At 44.8% G+C, this 18,113-nt stretch overlaps 1 protein-coding gene across 6 annotated transcripts in view; it reads right to left on the reverse strand.

Moving 5' to 3' along the window:
• Positions 1 to 18,113, reverse strand: part of SEC14L5 (SEC14 like lipid binding 5) — a 43,002-nt gene that overhangs the window by 6,268 nt on the left and 18,621 nt on the right. For all 6 annotated transcript variants that reach the window (XM_080387363.1, XM_080387364.1, XM_080387368.1 and 3 more), the window contains 13 exons: positions 14,944 to 15,093; positions 14,695 to 14,826; positions 12,633 to 12,761; positions 11,746 to 11,965; positions 9,884 to 9,996; positions 4,987 to 5,176; positions 4,557 to 4,645; positions 3,959 to 4,029; positions 3,149 to 3,320; positions 2,330 to 2,464; positions 1,797 to 1,934; positions 747 to 992; positions 164 to 342 (listed from right to left, as the gene is read on the reverse strand). In XM_080387363.1, coding sequence (XP_080243489.1) covers positions 164 to 342; positions 747 to 992; positions 1,797 to 1,934; positions 2,330 to 2,464; positions 3,149 to 3,320; positions 3,959 to 4,029; positions 4,557 to 4,645; positions 4,987 to 5,176; positions 9,884 to 9,996; positions 11,746 to 11,965; positions 12,633 to 12,761; positions 14,695 to 14,826; positions 14,944 to 15,093 — 1,964 coding nt within the window. The remainder of the gene's footprint in view (positions 1 to 163; positions 343 to 746; positions 993 to 1,796; positions 1,935 to 2,329; positions 2,465 to 3,148; positions 3,321 to 3,958; positions 4,030 to 4,556; positions 4,646 to 4,986; positions 5,177 to 9,883; positions 9,997 to 11,745; positions 11,966 to 12,632; positions 12,762 to 14,694; positions 14,827 to 14,943; positions 15,094 to 18,113) is intronic.

The following is an 18,113-nucleotide window of genomic DNA, read 5'->3' on the forward strand; positions in this document are numbered from 1 at the left end:
GACTGTGCAAAACTCCACCAAGCTTGTGTCCATCTAACTTGCCATCAATGAAAGACACACCCTGCGGAGGTCACTGCTATCTGAATGTTTAACTTGCGCTCTGCCCTCTCATTTGGCTTCTCTGTTGCAAGCCACAGAGTAAATCCCTCAGGAAGCCTCCTACCTGAAGTCCTTGGATGCAAGCACCTCGTAGTAGTATATAAGCTTGCACTTGTGACTGGAAACTTGCAGAGAGGCGAGAACATCATCCACCCGAGGGAGGCTAGTGCCAGAACAGGGCAGAGGGCCATGCATTTTCCACTGGAGAATGTAAAAGCCAGGCCAGCGAGTCACGTGAGATCCCTGGGAGAGAAAGAGAGTGCCATCAAGTGACAACCAGGTGTCTTAAGAAATAGCTGAAGGACTTGGCAAAATCAAAAGAAACTATCGAGCTGACTACTTATAGGAGCATACATAATTCACTTATTTTATGTGTCTGAGCAACACCCCTATAACGCTAGTGAAAAAAGGTTATTTTCAATTAGCTTTTTATCGTGGATTAAGGAGTCTCCTTCCAATGTCTCACTCTAAATTAGGACTGCAATAGCAGCCACTTTCACAGGGAGTCCAGAGAATGAGCACCACCACAACTATTTGTAAGCAATACGGGATTTCCCATCCATCAGTTCCTTCCCCTCCCCACCACCAGTCCATTTTGGAGCTTGCTAGGACTGTACGATCCATGCCAGGACCCAAACACATCTGACCTGGATGCTCTCTCCTTCCCGGCAAACCAGTGGAGATTCCATACGGCTGTAATCTACCCCAAGGACCCACGTCTTATCAATTAGCTGCACATTGTCCCCAGCAGCAGAGGTACTTGGTAATGTGGCTTCTTTATGACTTGTTTCAGGAGCTCGTTTGGAGTGGAAGAGGCTGAACACCACATCTCCCTTCAGGATATCAAAGTCCCAGGTGATGACAGATTCCCCTTCCAGAATCTCCACGACTATCTGAGAACAGAACACACACATCGTAAGGAGGCAGGTCCTCAGGTGGCAGCCAGCGTATTCCTCCTTACCCTGAAAACATGCTTTTCTCTACAGCCTTCAGTTAAGCTATTGGTCTTGATTCCTAAGGAGGATACAGACCAGTTCCCATTGCCAGTCTTCTGCCAGGGTGCAACTGCTCGGGCATTTTTACCCCATCTCTCCCCTGTATCAGAGTTGTTTGTAAATCATTTATTAGTTCTAGGAAAAACTCAACAGAACTGAAGCAAAGTGGCTGGGACACAAAGAGCAACTTCCGAGCAGCTGTGCACTCCAAAAGGCTCTGTTGCTTGTTAAGGAATCGAAGCAGGCCAAATCAGAGTCACTCATCATCAGTGAAGCTAGTGGACAAGTGATCTTTTTTTGGACATTCTTTTTTCTGATGAGCCCCAGCAGGATGTTTCCAGCACACACCTTCTCATGTTACCACCATTACTGTCCTAGCTATGCCGCTGAGAAGGGAAGCTGTACTATCAGAAGGGAAACTGAGGGAGCTTTGTTTCCTTGAGGAGGAGGAGGAAGAGACTGTATCTTACAAAAAATTACACCACAGTAGAGTTAAGAGACACTGCTGCTCAAATTACTGTTCTTCCACACTTTCAGCTGTTAGCTACCATTAGCCTTCCCAAGAAAGGCACGCTGCTGCTGAACCACCTGGTGCTCACGCTTCGGGAGCCCTTCGTTATTCCAGTCAGCCTTCACAAAAGGAACACATCACTGGCAGCAGTTCGGCACCACCCTTCAGCCTTACGAAGCTCTGGTGTGTACCTCATGTGGAGCTCCTCTGAGGACACTTGCAGAGTGATAAATAGTTTCTGTCCATAACCGGATGTGATCAGAGTTCTCTGGCTCTTCTTCTGTCTGATAAAGTGACTTGGGAACAAGCCCACCTTCTGGGACGGTACACTGGAATAATCAGACAAACAAACAGAAGGGTTCAAACTAGTGTAAAGTGTCAAGTCAGTTGTACCATCAACACCTGCCAGCTGTCAGGCAGGATGACACCCTCAGCTGCTATAAGATTTCACAGCAGGACTAAGTTTACCTGAACTATAATGGTTTATCTAAGCTCCCTTCAGAGAGCTAACCTCCAACCCCCTTCTCCAGGGCAGCATCACCACTTCAGGTGAAGTCTCCCGCACACAAATCAGCCGCACCCCATGCGCAGGGTAGGGGCACCCCAGCCAGAACAGAGGTTTAACCACCTTTCAGAAGGGAGTGGAAGGCCAGGGAGTTGAGGAGGGAATCAAGGGAGCTTGCACATTGCAGATTCCACCTGCAAAACAGGAAAGTGAACTCACCATGCAGTCTCCTCCCAGGAAGTCTGGGATCACGTCTTTGTCCACGTAGTCTACCAACCCTCCTGGACCCTGGTAGTTATTCCCACTGTAAATGAGGAACTTCTGCCTTGTGTTTTCATTGATAAAGGGACTGACCTGAAATAAAGTGGACAGAAGACATCACCGTCACCGAGTGACATTAGAGACAATGTTTATACTATCCTACATGGATGCTTTAGGCTCTAGACTGGAAGGTCTCAGCTGCAGGAACGCAGACAAGCAGTAGTGCAGAGCTTCCCAACCCTGAAGCAAATGGAAAGCGCACTATATTGTTGTCTCACAACATTTTCTACTTCATGTGCATGTTCTACTTCTACTGCAGTCACTGCACCACATATAAACCTCACTAGAAATTTAACAAGCATGTTCTTATATTGCCAGAACAGTCAGCAGGCACTAGGCAGAACCGTATTGGTTATTTATTATTACTCTTCTCTTCAGCATCATCCAACATGAGATAAAAAAATAAATATTTGTCTTTTCCCATCAATACAAAAACCCACCAAGTGTTGGCTACCACTGCTGCACGGGGAATTGCAATTTAGGTTTGACACCCTGTCCTGCCCTGGTTGACAACCACCACTAGAATCACATGAGCTACAGGCACACTATGACTTGCTCTGTAGCAATGCTGTGGCCTCTTCAGGGACTCAGCCACAAGTTACCTGGAAGCTTTCTCCTCCCTATCTCTTCAGACAAGCACAATTTACACTGACTGAATGATTTAGCTATTTGTACATGCACGAGTACTTATGATCCTGCAGTCCAGATTTCACCCACCAGCGTCCAGAGCACTGGAAAAACCCTGGGTGCTCGCACTATCAGTAGTCTCCCCAGAGTTTCAGGGTAGTTGTCCTCTACGACTTCAATTATCCGAAGCAGGGCCTTAACTCCAGGCCGCCAGAGATGCCGCATATTTAGCCCTTCCAAGTCCACGAGACATGTCCAGGATCTAAAATAAACACACAGAAAAAGACCTGTCAGAACTTCATTGCACGGTGGCTGCTCAGTTTATGATCCACAAAATATTTCAGTAACACTAGCCCCTACAGGATCTAGTGTAGCCAAAAAGGGACACCAGCAGTTCCAATAAAAAGCAGATCTCCACTCAGGCAGCAGACAGCCTGAACCCAGTTGAGCTTTCAGGTAAAACAGACACCCACCCCCGAAGACAAAAATATATGCTGTCAGTGTGGGAGAGGGTGAAGGTATGCAGGCCTGTTGCTAAAAATATTTCAAAAATGCATTTTAAATGAAAGTGGAATCTGGCAGTTTCCTGTATGAAAAAAAATACGTATTTTCAAGGATCTGGATTAAAATCACTAAGATAGCAAGATTAAATTCATCTGAAATGGGACATAAAAAGATGTAATGAAGGACCAATACTTGCTTTCATATGAGGCGGTAGAATTTATGTGCATTTAAGTCCACTATATATGGTACCCCAAGCCCAGAAACATCCCGTAACAGAGACATACTGCTGTCTGCATTTTAAGCCTAAGGACATCATCTAAAACCTTCACAGAAGCATTCTTGTCACCGTGTCAACTCAAACTCCGTAAGAATACAAGAAGAACTAACTATACTAACGTGATGGGGCGGCCAAAGACATTGGTATTTTCCTCACATCTCTTTTGTCCTTCCTCATTAATTGACAGAACCTGAAATCAAAGACAGTACAGACTAGTATTAGCCTGAGGAACTAGGAGAGCCCAGAGATCTCATTTCAAAAAATACAGAACCCAAAAGTATACCAGTTTGAGAACTTGCAGTGTGCAAAACAGAGAATAAGAGTCTATGTTAAAAAAGGAAAAAAAAAGGCTTCTCTACTGAAAAGTTCTGCTGAGCATACAAGGTACAGATACAGAAAACCTAAGATGAAAGTATCAAGATCACATGTTTTTAGCTGAGCCTGAAAGAGCCATGGAAAGCTTACAGCTAAACTGCAAATTATCAGAAAACATCTTTCTGGCCCACTCATACCATTGCAAAAGCTTCACTTCTGTCTCTGCAGGAAGACAGAGAAGCTGTGCCATGCTAAAGTCACTAAGCCAACTTTGAGTTGCCAGCCACAAAACACGGGAATTATTTGGGTCAGGCAGGTAGATTCCTGCTGCACTATAATAAGACTTTGAAACACCCCGAGGGAAAGAGAGTTCCTCAGGTGAGAAAGGAAAGTACAACTTACATGTCGCAGCAGTGATTCCTCTCCCAGAGCTTTCACCAAACCTTTCGTGTCCATCTGGCCAAGACGAAGAATGTAGAGTGGTCGCCCATCTTCAAAAACAAACAGAGGTTTAAAGAGGTCAGTACTCCAGTCTCCCAGGCTATCACTCTAGCACCTTTTATAAAAGCCACATAAAATATTTGAAAAGGATAACATTCGTATCCAAACATAACTTTATCAAAAAGAGGCTGCTTCGCACTTACTGTAGCCTGCCTCATCCGCAGAGAAAGTAACAAAATTGCATCAAAACAGAGCAGCTATTTATGGACATTGAACTGCTTTGTTAATATTGAAAGTGTCAGTACCACTTTCTCCAAAAATCCCAGGTTACTGGTGAGGTCCAATAACACAAATTGTGCTGTAGTATCAGTGTAAGGGGGCAGCTTCTAACCTTTGTCTTGATAATGCCATCCTCCAGTGTAATATTCATCTAAGAGGGCTGGGGGTCTCCATGACTGCAGGATGTAATCCACCTGGTACTGCTTTCGCCAAGACAGTGACTGACAAAGCATTTCTCGAGCTTTGTCAATGTTGAAGTCACGAGCCCGCAGAAACCGAAGGATATGCTCATCTTTGGGGATCTGAGAGAAAAAAAAGTCAGACATTCACGACTGTTACATTACCTGCACCTCCATTCCATGAAGCCTGCAGAGCAGGCACCATTTTTTAACCTCTTAAAACGAAGATAACCAATATTAAACCTACATTCCTTCTCCCTCCCTCCTTAACTAATCCAGCTGAATGCAGCAGATGGTGCAAAGAGCACAAAAGAAGGGACCAGTTCACAGCCTGTGAGAAGCCTTTCACTGATCCAACTGCCAGAAGCCTCAGCAAACTCTGGGCTGGCTGAAGCTTCCCTCAGCTAGTTATCCACAAGGACAAACAAAATACTACGTGGAACTATGAGCTGCAAGCTCACCTCCCTGTAGGGCAAGCTAACAAAGGATGGAAAGCATCTATAGGTAACACGTTAACCCAGGAAAGCACACACTGTTTGGAGGGGGATCACGACTGTACAGTCTTCCTAGTGGGTAACTAGCGCCAGTTCCAGCTCTTGTGCAGGCCCCTCTTCTGCTTTGCTGTTGGCCGTGAACAGGAAAGCTTTTGAGTTCTTCCACAGGCTTCCTGCCCCATCATATCATACTAACTCTTGCCAACACAAGCAAATCAACCAAAACTACTATACCCTCTTCTCTGTCACTCAGCCCAATACTTTCTGTCAGTAATTCTAGCATCACAGGCACAAAAGCTTTCCCACACCACGTCTGTAGAATGGCCTATTTCAACCTCCTTCCAAACCTCTCATATTTGCTTTAGCTGAGAAATCAAAGAAAATTTCCCAGAATACTAAGCAGCAGGAATGAACAATAAACCTGACGGATTCCACAGCAGTGCCAAATTTGACTAACAGCCTGTCAGTTGCAGAAACAACTGGATTATAGCTGCACATGCTGCCGATTTCTCTTCTCTGTCTCTTCACCCCAACTCCCCCAGAAGTCTTTGGCCTCATTTGCTACATCAAGCTTCCATTAAGAATTCAAGTTCTGTTGAGCAGGGATAGTCTCCTTTGGAGTATCTGTACTGCACTCAGCACAATGCAAGCAATCTGAGCTCTGCTGTAAGAAAAAAACCCACGCATTCAGGAGTCAAAGCTCTTTTGTTTGTTCGCTGACATGCTCACGAAAACAGAAAGCAGGGAAGAAAGCAAAGCTGCCAGCAGTGTCAGGCTGGGAACAATCTCAATTTCACAAGCTGGTATGAAGCTGCAAGACAGATTAAGAATTGATTCCACCTAGAGAAAGGGGTAGAGTTCAGGCAGCCTAAAGCCAAGCCTAGAAGCACCTAGAGAGGAGGTGGGAGATTGATGCTGTTCAGCACATTCTAACACTGCAAACACTGCATTTGTATGTCATGGAAAGAAAGGAAAAGGGCAGCCTTCCCAAATAGGATCTCGGATGTACTTAGAAGAATGCCACCAAAATTTTCTACATCATAGCAAGATTAAAGGCAGTAGAATTTTCCTCAGATGATTTACATTTACATTTGCATTTCTGCTGATCAGAGGAAGCGGTTATTCACAAGACAACAGACAAGAAAACCCCAAACATCTACAACAGCCCCTGGAACTCCTGTGGGGCCCAGGAGAGGGGATGGCTGTTAGAAGGGTTTATTACTTTTCATGGTTCGAACATACACCGTACATAGCTTCAGGTAAGAGGCAAATTCAGTGCTTCTGTCTGGACCAAAGGCAGGAAGCTCTGAGGGGACTTACTCCATAGTGGAATTAGTCTCTTATCTTTGTCCAACCAAAGCAGTAACTCCCATATGCAGGAAAATGAAGTACCTGCAATTTTAACACCATTTGAAGTTGTTTATTCAACTACTCAGATTTTTAAAGCAACGATAAATCTGATTCTAAAAGATAAGGTCTGCTTTAGAAGGAACAAGAAATGGATAGTGAAATAGGATGAAGACGACAAAAATAAGAAGGGACATTTTCCAAGAAACAGGAGATGTACAAATATTTTTTTTAAGGACATCCCTGCTCTGAACTAAAAGAACAGATCGTCACAGCAAGGTAGCAGCCTCTCCAGAGAAAACTCGAGTCACGTAGGGTAAGTTCCTGATTTTGTATTATTCTGATAGGCAATCAAGAGAAGCAAACGGGTCAGGAGTAAGGTGGTTTAGGCTGAAGTTTCAATAGCCAGCACCATCCTTCCTACTTGTTCAACACCAAACAGTGAACAGAGCTCACAGAGCCTACACAAAGGGTACAAGGCAGCTCCCAGGTGTCACTAAGAGTACTCAGCAATTAGCTGCACCTTCCCAAGGTACCTAACACAACAAGCAGCTGTCAGGAAGAACAAGGGCTTGCACACACTCGTAGAGCTCCAAGCACCTCAAGAGGCAGTTGTTTCACTTTTTGCTCATGTGCTGTCACTTTGAGCTTCTCCAGCTTCCATTCCCCAGCCTCTGACTAGGATGGGGGAAAAAATACAGCAACCCACAGAACAAAACAGGCAAACATTTAGATTGTGCTTTTTCCACCTGAAACCAAGATCCTTGCAGGTCACATACATGGATAAAGTCTCACTGTCTTATTCTCATCTAGGGCTCGTTTTCAGCTGGATACCCAATAGCTGAGATATCTCCTACCACACAGAAGTTCACACTGTTCTACAGGACAGGTCACTATAGACCTGAAAAGCCTTATGCCCTGTATTTCAGAGGATAACTGTACCTGGGGATTGATCCTTGCCCTTTGTTTTGTGTCTGCTTGTTGTTGAGCACCTTTTATCCGACAGGAGGTTGAATCAGGGAAGACAGATCACAACCAGTATTTAATAGAGCCCGTTTTATTAGCTAAGCTGTTATTATTAGCAGTTATTCACATAGTTCACTCACAATCACCTAGTTAGTTGGGAGACCAACCCCAGCTGTGTACCCAGAGGCAGAGCATCATAGTGACATGACAGCAGCTTGCAGGTAGTGTTCAGACAGTCCTTCAATGATCTTTTACCCCACTGGGTGTAGATATATTCCCGTAGTCTCTACCTGTATCTAGCAGCTACCACGCTCTTGGACATGATCCAAGTTATACTACCTGTTGTTGATGCTACTGTATACCAGTGTCCTTGGACAGATTTGACAGATGCTTGGTGTTCTGAATTTATCAGCTCTTACACATTCAACAGCATTGCTAGTCTCTGGAGCTTATTGGCTGCTGGGAGATTTTCACACACACATCAACACATTCTGTTCTTCTCTGCAGCCTGTGGTTTTCTGGTAACTTTTCCCATCCACATTCATACGTACCAACAAAACCCATGCATACATTCACACAGAAGGGGACTTCTTCATGAGCTCAATACAGAACTACAGCACTAAATCTTTGTTACACTTTAGTTCTGCATGGGTGACAGACTAGTTCTCCCAAGAAAAAACAGGGTTTTATAAATCATGTTTAAACTCTTTATACTCAGATGAGGCATGCTCTCCCTCAGCTCTGAGAAAAACACAGCAAGGCGTGCAGAAAGCTCTGGCAAAACTCCTTGCAAACAGCAGCCTCTTTTGGAAAGGCCATTTAAAAGAAAAAAAAATATCTTCCAAAGCCCATGAATGCAGAGTACCTCCTAACCCATTCTGTGTGACTGACTGAGCAGTTACCTTCTAAGTCAGGAAGCTGTTAATATTGAATCCTATATATAGCTATATAGCTCTACTCTGTTTTCAAGGGGGATCACTTGCTCCATCTTTCTCCTGTTTTCCCCTCTTCCTAAGCTCTATTTATCTACTCAGCCCACCCAGCTGCTGCTATCTGTTGCTATCCTTGGTCCTTCCTTCCCACCCAATCTCTCTCCACCAATAAGTCTTGAGTTAGAACCCTCCTGGGGCATTCAAGCTGCCCTATATCTTTTATCAGCCACATACCAGTTACCCTCTTGGCCTGATACACAGACTCCCCTTCAGCCAGGAGGAGCCCAGGCAGCTGCTGAACATGACAGCAGAGCAGAGATACATCTAGCCCACAGTACTCTTGCTGCTTTTCAGGGAAAAGTATTTCTATCTATACTATCTGGCCAACTCCAGCTGTACTTGCCCCAACCTAGTGCCGTCAGCACCTCTATTTTAGATGCTTACACAATGTAGCTCACACCATAAGGTGAGACTGTCTCTACTTCCTGAATCTTGTGTAGTTTTGAAATAGTACATTTTGATAAAGGAGATTAAACCAAGAACAGAATGAATTCTCAGAAGAACTCAGCCCTTGGCTGTACAAGCTTACACAACCTGCCTCGTGCACACAGCATCCTGCTGACGCACAGCAGCCGAGAGCTTGGAGCTACCGACTGCCTCTCTGCTGAGCAGCACGGCCCGGAGACAGGCAATGCACCACCAGCATGGCTAACCACTTCTCCCACCCCATCCCGCATCTCTTGGGAAACAGCCCATCCAGACAGGCCAGTCTGGGCAACCGAGCCCCGGTCAATGCCTACTCTAAATACACAGCAACAGCCCCACGCTTGGGACCACAGAGTGGCCTTTTCAATACCGACAGCACTGCCCTGGGCAATGCAGGTGCAGCCTGTGACACTGCTGGGTCCCACCACAAGGTCACACAGGCCTTTCTCCATTCCATAGCCTTTTACCTAAACTTGCCAAAACAGATGATTTGAGATACAAATTGTCTGCGACTCTGGGTTTTATTGGAGCATTGACGGCACACAGGCTAGGAGAACAGCTGTGTTCAGCCCTGCAGACGGGCGGCCTCTGCCTCATCCACCCACCTTGCCTTTGTGCGTCTCTTGAAGCCACTGGCGAAGGCGGATCAGGCAGCTCTCCTGCATCGGAGTCAGCTGGCCCAGATAGCGCTCAATGTAATCAGCATCCAATTTGTCAGCTGGAGGGAAAAAAAAGAACAATTCAGAGGAGACTTGACATAGCCAGAAAGGACATGTGCAGTTATTTCTACGCATCAGGTTACTTACGATTTACACTGGAAGAGCTGAGAAGCCCTCATTTTAGCTGCCTGAGGGAAGCAAGTGAGTGATATTCTCATGGTGATCAGGGCATGAGGACACAGACAGCACTTAAGGCATCAAAGCCAGATCGCTCCGCCTGTCTCTTAGAACACTAATATTACATTCAACCCTGAACTGCTCCAGCAGAAGCTTTAAAAGAAATATCATAAGCTCTGGCACTCATCTCATTAACAACTCCAAGACCTGGGCACTTAAATCCCCTGGTGTCCTAAAGATCTCATGCACAACACCAATGAGGAGAGAGTAAAAAGCAGCTAGCTGAAAACTGAAAATATTATTATGCTTAGGGACACCAGAAAAAAAGGGAGAATAACATTACCGTTTCTGACAGCAAGGGAGATTTTTTGGTATGAAAAGTCCTGTGCATACAGCAGCTCAAAGTCCCTCCAGATCAGAGACAAAGGACAAGGGGTATGAGACTGCCAGCATTCAGAGATGGGAGCAGATGTGCTATCCGAGGCTTGCATGTACAGATGCCAGCACGGAGAATGTGGCACCCAAAGGGGAGCAGCACAGGCCAGTAGCTGTACTGGGGGCATGTAGGCACACGAGGAGTGCTGGGACCAGTTCTGAGCTAGCTCTTCATCAGGCAGGATATTTTTTTTTCAGCAGATACCATTAACTACAGAACAAGGCCTGGACACCCACAGGATATGCTGTCACTGACTGATAATACAGAAATTCTATTTGATAAGTATTACGCCCCCACCAAATCCACAGAGCTAGCACAGGAGCAGTCCCAGGGAAGCTAATCACTTCCTAAACATGAATATAAGCAGAAAAATAAGAGCTATGCTCTTCTGCTAGATGGGATCTGCCACTCTTAAATGAACTTTAATCTCAAAGCACACAAACTTTTCTTAAAGTCAGCTCCTCTGTGGATTTTGAAGTTTGTTCCAGATGGATTCCAACAAAGCAAAGCTACCAGAGAAGGTTTGGTGAGACCAGAACCATTGATAGTTCCGAATTCCAAGCTTTTTCCCTAGTTACAGCCAGCAAAACAAGTGCTGCCTTTTCTTCCGAGGAATGACAACTCCTATTTCTAATACCACAGCTCTAAATTAAAAAGCCTCTTCTATTCCTTTTTGTCAGAGAAGGATTTCATTTAGTCTAGAAGGTATCATCAGGTCAATACACAGAAAGATAAAATCCAATTCAGGCATTTTGTGTGAGAGATGCATCAGGCAATGTTCTGCAAGTTTGTCTTGGCCTGATGCAGGGGCAAAAAACATCCAACTCAATTCCCAAGAACATTAATTTTGTAACAGCCAAAATATTTCATTATAATCCAATAGCATATTCAAGACAACTTTAAGTTTCTTCAATTTAAGGTATAAAATACCTTAAAGGTCAGATCAAAACCAAGGGCTTTTTTTAAGCTCAAACCAAAACATACTGCCTGCACAGTTTTTCTTGGCTTTTCAGTTTTGGGGGAAAAAAGTTCCATTGTTTGTGTTTTTCTTGAAGAGACAAAATAACTTTCCCTTCTCTCCACCCACAATCCAGAAGAAAAACTTCATGCCAAAAAAATAAAAATAAACTCATTAGTCAGTGCTACTCAAGGCATTTAGATTGCCAGCAGCTGCTACTGCCTGGACATTGCATACCATCAGGGCTGACAGCTTCTGCTGGAGGGCAGGAGCTGCCAGTTTGCTCTTTGGTAGTTCCACGAGCCCCAGACTCAAGTGGTACATCATCAGCATCCTGTCCAACAGCGGGGGTTTGCTCATCCTTCTGTCCACACACTGGGGGAGGTGTCCAGCGGGGGATGAATGTGACCCCTTGGGAGATCAACTCCTTCAGATAGTGCTCAATCACTTCCTTGCCCTGAAGGGGAAAACTCTCATTAGGACAGAATCCCATCTCCCCGGAACCAGCGAGGTGCAGAAGAGTTTTCCTCAGGACAGATGACTAAAGCTATTAAAGATAAACAGAAGGGAAATGGTTGTCTCCTATCTGCATGACCCTGTTGGAAAAACTGCAGTATGGAAACATCATACAAATGGTGAATTACAACGATGGCCAGGCAAATTCCAACGTTATTGATGCAGCTACCTTTATAACACTTTTATCCCTTTCCCGTGCTCCAAAACCATCAATTAGCTGCCCTGTTCCTCTGCAGCCCAGGAGAAAAGGCTACCAAAAGGAAGTGCCTCTGCCCAAGCTACTGGAGAGACAGGGTGCTGATTTTTACCCAGAACTTTCTCCTCCCGCATAAGAACAGTGTCCTCAGTGTCTGAGGAGCCTGGCACCCGCAGCATCCACTGCAATCCTCCTCTGGCACAGCCTGCTCCCTCCCCTGCACAGACACATTCCGGCAAGCAGATTGTATTTTTGATCATTGCACACTGGCTTTTTCTCCATTGGCTTTACTGAGTGGTTTCAGAGACATAAGCAAGGGTATAAAACTATACTGCATCTGTTTTACAGAAAAGAAAATAGCACACAGAGAGCAGGCATTTGATTTTAAGGCACAAAGGCAAGCCCCTCTTACCCGCTTGATGTTGGAAGTGTACTGCTTCATGGCAATTTTTTCCACTGTGCTTTCAAAGCCAAAAAATGACTTGATGTCGAGAGATGCAGACTGTTCAAAGCACGTCCACTCTTCGTTCTCAGGGTGAACCTAAGCCCAAAGATACACGTAGGGTCGAATGATAGCAGACAACTCACAATATAGCAGGGCCCTTGGCCCTGATACCAAACTGGCTATTTGATCTCCAGAGCTACAGTGAAGGGGCAGAAGAAGCTTCCTATGAGGCACTGACAGACCCATATTTAACAGTCAGATTAATTCTCCCAGTGTAATAGAAAAAGATCACGAACTGGACATACAGACATTTGTGTCTTACGCAGCATTCTTCACATGCACAAGGAAATCACGATTAAACCCCATCTCTGCCCTGGCAGACCTGAACAGTAATATTGATAGGAAAAGTCGCACTAAAATAGTAGTGAGTCTGCCCACTGGAAACCATCGCATCAAGATCTTCTTACAGAAAGACACAGATGGCCTCTCAGAACATGCAATTAAAAACCCCTACATCTGCAAAGGAAGAAAAAAGCAAAACACATTTGTGGGGGTTTTTTTTCTAGTTTTGGATGGGAAACGCAGCCACTATTGTCAGTCTTCCCCGCAAAACATGAGACATGGCAGAGTGGGGAGTTTTCCCACTGACAGTTTAATATACACCTTTCCTTTCTAGCCATTTCCCCTCACTTACTCTATGCATGGTAAAAACCCTATATAATCTCTTCCTCTTTTAACTTAACCCTTTTCTGAAGGCTCTGCCTTTTCTCTGTAGGTGCTGCTGTTCACAAGCTGACATGAAAGAAAAAAAATTCCAGCCCACACACAAAGCTACCAGCTCTATAAAGGACACAAATTCCCCCAGGGGAGATATTAAGTAACTGCAAGAGCAGGATCGCATTTCTCCAAGTTGCTTCAGAGAACACTGCAGAAAAGGAAAGATGAGAATAAACCTGTTTCTGGTGCACTCTGGCAGGGAAAAGGGAACTGGTAAAAATAGAGCAGGGAACCATCTTGAGGATGCAGACAGCTAGCTCCCACCCTGTTCCAGGAAGAGAGCTCCCCTCAAAGCCCAGCTGCTGACATTTCCTTCCGAAGGACACGAGCAGGAGGCAACACAGAGAAAATCAGCAAGTGCAACAACATCTGAGTGATTCCAGAGTTGGCCTGGGAGCGTTTCACAACTGTCAGCACCTTTCACAATGATGCAAGTTTGATTTACTGAAGTTTTTAGGAAGCCCCACGTAGCCACCAAGTGATCTCTGGCTCAGGAAACCCCCCTCACCATCCAAAATGTTAATAGCTTTTCAACTCTGTCTTGCTTGAACCAGAAGCTACTTACAGTTTGCTTACTCCCAAGAAGCTGAGTTGTTGTCCAGTTGCCAAAAAGGCAGGTAAGTAACAGGATCTGGACTTTTGTTCAGGGAACAAAAAGCGGTATCTGATTGCTTTCAGAAACAGATGAAGCTATTTAATGGTGACTGAGCCCTAATAGCACAATTACAATGAAACACACACCGCTGCTGAAGGTACAGACACAAAGTGCAACACCCCAGGCCACAAATAAGGCTCAAGACCTTTCTCCAAATATTTAGAGCATGAATATCATGGCAAGGTGCTAAAACTTTCACTTATTTGTGGGCAAAATTAATGGCCAGACTTTCCTCTGGCCCTCATCATAATAAGGGTTTCCTCCTAAATATCCAGATCTAAATACATGCCCAAGCTCCAGACATTTTCCTTGACTTGAATTTCAACCACAAAGAAACTCAGGGAACACCAGCAGTACTGGAGCACCTTCTGTGTTTTCTGCTCTCACCCTAGGGCATAACACTCCAACCAGAGAATCATAACCAACCTAAAAAAGTTTCTCGAGCCCTACAGAAGCACTGGAAAAAGCATGCACCCTAAGACCCATGGTCTTTCCAGTACAAGAATATCTAATCATTCATTCAAGCAAATTCACCCTATATATTAGTGCATGACTTTCAGCACTTCCTTCACAGACAAACAGAAACAAAGCACTTACTGAGTAGCTACATGTCTCAAGGACGACAACACGGTTGGCAAAAGTCTCATTGTGGGCTTCAATGCGGAGAGTTCGCTCTCTCCAGTTCACTGTGTTTTTCTGGATGAAGAAAACATACTCTACCCCTGCAATCTGAGAAGAATGAAGAACCAAAAGGAGGGGGAAGGGAGAAAGAAAGAGTAACTTTAGGAGCATTTATCTGAGTCAGCCAACAAAATCAGGACTTTTTGTCACCTAGGTTCCACTTGCCTTCTTTAGCAGCCTAGGAGCATCTACATTCAGTTTGCAGCTCCGTTCAATGATATGTATCGCTCCGTCATCACTCCTGGATTCATGCAGAATTTCACTCCCCAAGAAGACTGGGATCTCTGGACATGTAGGAAAGCGCTTCTCATATGCCTGGAAGTAAAAACAAAGCAAGTTTCAGCTTCTGGCTAGATCAACTTCAACTTTCTGAATTAATTAATTCCCCTTACAGTAAAAGTCCAACAAAACAGAGGCCCTTCACCTCTCAGAAAAGGGGAACCAACACAGGGGTTGAAGTTAAAGCAAAACAGTTATGAACAGAGCCAGCACCCACTTCGTGTCAAGCAGCTCATACTTAGCCATCAAGCTAAGTATGTCTTAACGTAACTTTTCTTTCACACATGAAGTAGAAACAAAAGCCTGTTGTTGAAGAGTACTAGGAAAGGACTCATAACAACTTGAGCATCAGGAACCCAATCTGTCTTTAGGTAGCAAAAGCAAGCACAGCTTCACTGATTTCTGCTAGCTAAAGACTTGACCCAGAGATAATAAAATTCAAGTCAAACATATTGCCTGTATGAAGAAGCTATTTAAAAATATTTAATACTCCTGTGCCTTAAAATGTGATGTGTCAAACAGTTCTAGTTGCCCTATATTACCATGGGTAAGTCCACCAGTTATTGGCTACTCACTTTGCCTTGATTTATCCACTTCCAAAACAACTCTGTCCTCATTCTGAAATCTTCCTTAATTAAACCATATCCCTCTGAAAAACCTTTTATCCAAAGCTTCTTTATCAGCTCTAGCAAAAATCCTGCTTTCCACAGCACTTGCAGTGAACAAAGTTAACTTGCATAGGGGGTACCTGCTGTTTCTCTTTCCCTGCCTTCACCATCTCTCCTTACATTGCAAGACCTTTGCAGGATGGAATGTTCTCCTTGGATTTCTGAAAAATGTCTTGCATGTTGTATGCTATTGTAAATATGTAACTGAAGCAACAGTAGCACAAGATGCACAAGCCCAGGATTAAACTATAGCTGTGGCAGGAGGAGAACCCGTGCTCTCTTTCCATTGCACTCAGAGAGCTACACCATTTTGGATCATAAGATTGTTTTGTTATCATACCACAGCCCAGTCTGACCTCTAGGAACTGCTGCCATCTTCCCGTCTTCTGTAAGACACAACCATTTTTATACAGTGCATAATTCTCACATGAGTATTTCTGTTTTTATCTACCACAAAATAAGATATTAGTGTGATAATGACAGAGATCAGCTTAATTGTCAGCAGATGCACAGCACTATGGGCGTGCTTAGGGTGGCTGTGTTCTCCGTTACCACGGCAGTTCGAAGGCTGGCTGCCCCTGTACGTGTTCCTGTACCCTGGTGCTGTGAATAATACCTGCTCTTAAAATAGCTCAGGCACTTAAGGACACATTCCACATCCCCTGCTTCTAGACCTCTAAACAGAACATAAGTTATTTCAGATTATCATATTGCTCTAATATCAGGAGGAAAGTGCAAGCGGACTACCAGTTGGAGTTCTGTCCATACACAAAGTGCACAAGTCTTTAAATCATCCTCTCCAAGTCACTGAATAAAGTTCTTCTTGCTTTGCCACATTTCTTGGAGAATTTCCCCCATACCTGTGATGCCTCTACCTGTGCTTTTTACTCCTGATCACAAAAAAACAGTTTAGATGAATATAAATCTTCCCATGGCAAGTGACTGTTCCCAACACCAATCCACCTGGCTCCATACAACAAAAGCACACTCATTGCCTTAAGGAGCTTAATTTGTTATGACGGGAATTCACAGATATATGTCAGACATCGCTGCAGGATGCTTCCAGCTATCTGCTCCTGGTCTACTGCACCGTCCTCAAGGGTCACAGAGCACAAGAGGTACATCCCCTATTACCTGCCCTCTGGTACCTGCAGTTGCCAGCACATTAATCTTTTCAGGCAAAGTTAATCCTTCCTACTTGTGCCTTTACCTGCCCTCTCCCAACCCTCCAGACTCTGCACCACCGCCTAGTGCTATCTGGAGGTCAAAGCCTTTACTTTGCTAATCTTTTCTATTCTGGCCCATACAAGCAAGAGTCTTTCCAGGCCACCCAGACAACCCATTCTTAGTTATGAGAGTTTTAGCATGCAGACAGGGAAAGCTGTAAACACCTCTGTAGGCCACTGGAATACCAGACTGCTTAGCAACTATTTTCCAACTGTTTGTCCCACTCTACTCCTTACACGTGTTCTTAACGCACTTGCAAATCCTTTGACTTTGGAAAACATCAGATAGTGCAGAGGCTGGACAACACCTTGAGGGCCAGAAGATCACATAAGAATGGTGCTAGGATTGCTCATACGCTTCACAGCAAATCACAAGTCTGCCCAAATACCCATAAAATCCCGCTCCTCTGCCTGCATGGCCAGCCCCCCCTCGCTCTCAGCTACGCAGCACCATACACCTTGCTGCCTGAACTCAGGCACGCTCTCCACTGCCTCAGCTCACAGCTCCAGGAAAGCAGGTATCATGGCATGTTCCTCCACATTCAACGAGCAAGGACTGACTGTAGGAAGCAAAAGCAGAACCACACCATCTATTTCTCTGGGTCAGGGTTAGGGCTGGCCAAGGATTTCTTGCCCCAAGTACTCATGAGTGTAAGTATGTTACCCACAAATGTAAGAGGTGCAAAGCAGCTGGACTGGAAGAAAGTCCCAGGTAGGGTGGTCTTAGCTTCTATTCCTCTACTCCTTCAAGGGTGCAGCTGTGCCAGGAACATTTGAGGGAGTTTGCAAAGAAACAGGAGCTGTTCTACTAGGACAACAAACCATCAAAGCACAGATACTCTAAAGGCCTCACTTCAACAGCTTCACCAAGAGTACCGAGCTGTAAATGCCTCCCCACGCTGCAAGAGCACAAAAGCCAATGTGAAGCTCCACACACCACCACTGAATCCAGGTAACCTCTGGCTCTGATTTGAAGGTAAAGCCACTGGATCTCAACACTCTTTACTAAGTATGCACTTGTCCCAGCTGGAGACAAGTTTCCTAACAAACTGTCATTATATCTAGCAATGCCAAGACCAGGACAACTACTAATAAAATGCAGTCACTATTTTGGACTGCCAAACAGCATCTGGAGAATGAAGAAAGGGCAGGGCAGAGACAC

Source organism: Falco punctatus (genome assembly GCF_963210335.1).
Source record: "Falco punctatus genome assembly, chromosome: 4".
Lineage (NCBI taxonomy): Eukaryota > Metazoa > Chordata > Aves > Falconiformes > Falconidae > Falco > Falco punctatus.